Genomic DNA, 2,379 nt, shown 5'->3' with positions numbered 1-2,379 from the left:
AATCATTAACTGCTCTTGACTGAAGAACTTTAATACAGTTGGTTTAATAAGAATCAATGTATAATTGATGTATATAGTTTTATTTTTATATTTGTTAATTCAATTTCTTGAATGCTATGCTAAATACACCTACTGTACCTGAAAAATAAAGCACTGTTTGTTTTATTTGTATATTATGTTTTTATTTTTTTATATATTTTTTTATAACACAGATAAAATGATGACAAAGATTTTTATCTTTGGCCTAAATATCTGCCATTCTATTTTATTTAATATTTTGTTACCTTGTAAGGCTTTGTTTTTAAAATGGGGAAATTAGTTTGGCTGTACTGCTCAGACAGCTTGCAAATTAGTAAAACCAACATGACAAAGAATAGTGATAAAATCATTAATCGTGATATGCCTGTAAAAAAAACGTGATCTGATATTTTTGTCACATTGCCCAACCCTGTGTGCAATTCATGATTCAGTGTTTCGGCTTCTCAGAGCACCAAAAATAAAAGCTGGATGATTTAAAATTTGAAACATTAAGAAATGAACGATGTTAATATTTGTATTTTGATTTTGCAGTATAAAATATATTTTCAATATTGTGCAGCCCAGATAGACTCCATGTGATTTAAATCTAGGAATCAGACAATTGTATAGAATTAGAACACCCTAGCAACCTTTTAGCAATGTCCTAGCAGCCATTTACAAAACCCTAGCAGCATGCTGGCAGCACTCACATGTTCAGAAAATGTCAAAAATCTAGCTATTTCAATCCTCCACTGGTACTAAAAAATATCTTTGTGTGTCAGATTGCGAAGGACATGGAGCGCTGGGCCAAGAGTCTGAACAAACAGAAAGAAAACTTCAAGAGCTGCTTCCAGCCCATCAGTCAGGAGGAGAGGAAGGAGGCGGCGGCAGCAGATGCTGGTTTCACGCTCTTTGAGAAGAAGGTATGAAAGCTGAAGACACTTAGATGATGATCTCTTTTAATGATGGTGGTGATGGTTTTGTCATAATGCATGGTTTTGGCATTGTGTGTTTTCTTTGCATGTGAGCAGACAGGAGCACTGGAGAGGCTTGTAACAGAGGCATCCAAAGTCACAGAAGAAGAGTGCTCCTCATCAAAGGTCCCAAATCCACTGTGCACCATTACAAACATGTTATCAAGTCGTGTTAGCTTATTAGTTTAAACCCCTGTGCTGCGCTGCAGGTGGGGCTGGTGGCGGCGTACAGCGGCGACAGTGAGCCTGAGGAGGTCACGGAGGGTGATGACAAAGAGGACAAGCTGACCGACTGGAAAAAGATGGCCTGTCTGCTGTGCCGAAGGCAGTTCCCCAATAAAGAAGCTCTGTTCCGCCATCAGCAGCTCTCAGACCTGCACAAGGTAATGAGCCTGAGCTGTTTGAGTTGGTTTACAATCATTGCCATCACTTTTAAACATTTTAAAATCCATTTCATTCCATGGGGTTTTTTTCTTTAACAAATAAATAGGTTGTAATAATCTGAAAGATTATAATCTTTTTATCTTCTGAATAAGATAATAATCTTCTGAAAGAAGTCTCTTCTGCTCACCATGGCTGCATTTAGTTGATCAAAAATACAGTAAAAAAAAAACTGTAATATTATGAAATATTATTACAATTTAAAATAATTGTTTTCTGTGTGAATATGCTTTAAAATGTAATTTATTCCTGTGTTGCAAAGCTGAATTTTCAGCATCATTACTCCAGTCTTCAGTGTCACATGATTCTTCAGAAATCATTCTAATATGCTGATTTGCTGCTCAAATATTTCTTATAATTAATATTAACAGCTTCATATTTTTGTAAGCATACGAGACTTCTTTCAGAAACATTAAAAATCTTAACACTCTACAGGTCAAAAGTTTGGAAAGATAATTTATTTAGTATACATATTTAAATATATACATCCGTGCATTCCAGCAAAACTTGGAGGTTCTCAGGAGAGCCAAACTGAGCGAAGCAGAACTGGAGGAGTTGGAGAGGAAAGAGACAGAGGTGTGAGCCCTCATTATAAATTCAACCACACTTCCTCCTTTTAAAGAGCATTTTCTGGATGTAACTGACACTCCTGAATAAAAGTTTCTGCTGTATTGTGAATGTAGTAACTATGACTGTTTTGTAATGTAACATTTACATTTAGTCATTTAGCAGACTCTTTTATCCAAAGCGACTTACAAATGAGGACAATGGAAGCAATCAAAATCAACAAAAGAGCAACGATACGTAAGTGCTATAACAAGTCTGTTCGCTTAACTTGGTACACGTAGGCGTTAACCCCAAAACCGCAACCTTCTGTCAACAAAGTACTGCAATTTTCTAATTCACTCCATTGTGTAATATTGTGATTAAAATCCAATATATTAAG

General features: G+C 35.7%; 1 protein-coding gene across 1 annotated transcript in view; it reads left to right on the top strand.

The window, feature by feature from the left end:
• The window catches only part of LOC107707263 (RNA-binding protein 5-like), a 15,986-nt gene extending 13,942 nt beyond the window's left edge, over positions 1-2,044 (top strand). The window contains exons 19-22 of the mRNA XM_016511252.1: positions 801-941; positions 1,050-1,118; positions 1,202-1,375; positions 1,935-2,044. Of these exons, the coding sequence (XP_016366738.1) occupies positions 801-941; positions 1,050-1,118; positions 1,202-1,375; positions 1,935-2,015 (465 nt within the window). The 3' untranslated portion in view covers positions 2,016-2,044. The remainder of the gene's footprint in view (positions 1-800; positions 942-1,049; positions 1,119-1,201; positions 1,376-1,934) is intronic.
• The last annotated feature ends 335 nt before the right edge of the window (positions 2,045-2,379 follow it).

The sequence above is a fragment of the Sinocyclocheilus rhinocerous genome, unplaced genomic scaffold, assembly GCF_001515625.1.
Source record: "Sinocyclocheilus rhinocerous isolate Xijiao unplaced genomic scaffold, SAMN03320098_v1.1 scaffold1767, whole genome shotgun sequence".
Lineage (NCBI taxonomy): Eukaryota > Metazoa > Chordata > Actinopteri > Cypriniformes > Cyprinidae > Sinocyclocheilus > Sinocyclocheilus rhinocerous.
This window is presented reverse-complemented; position numbering and strand designations above follow the sequence as displayed.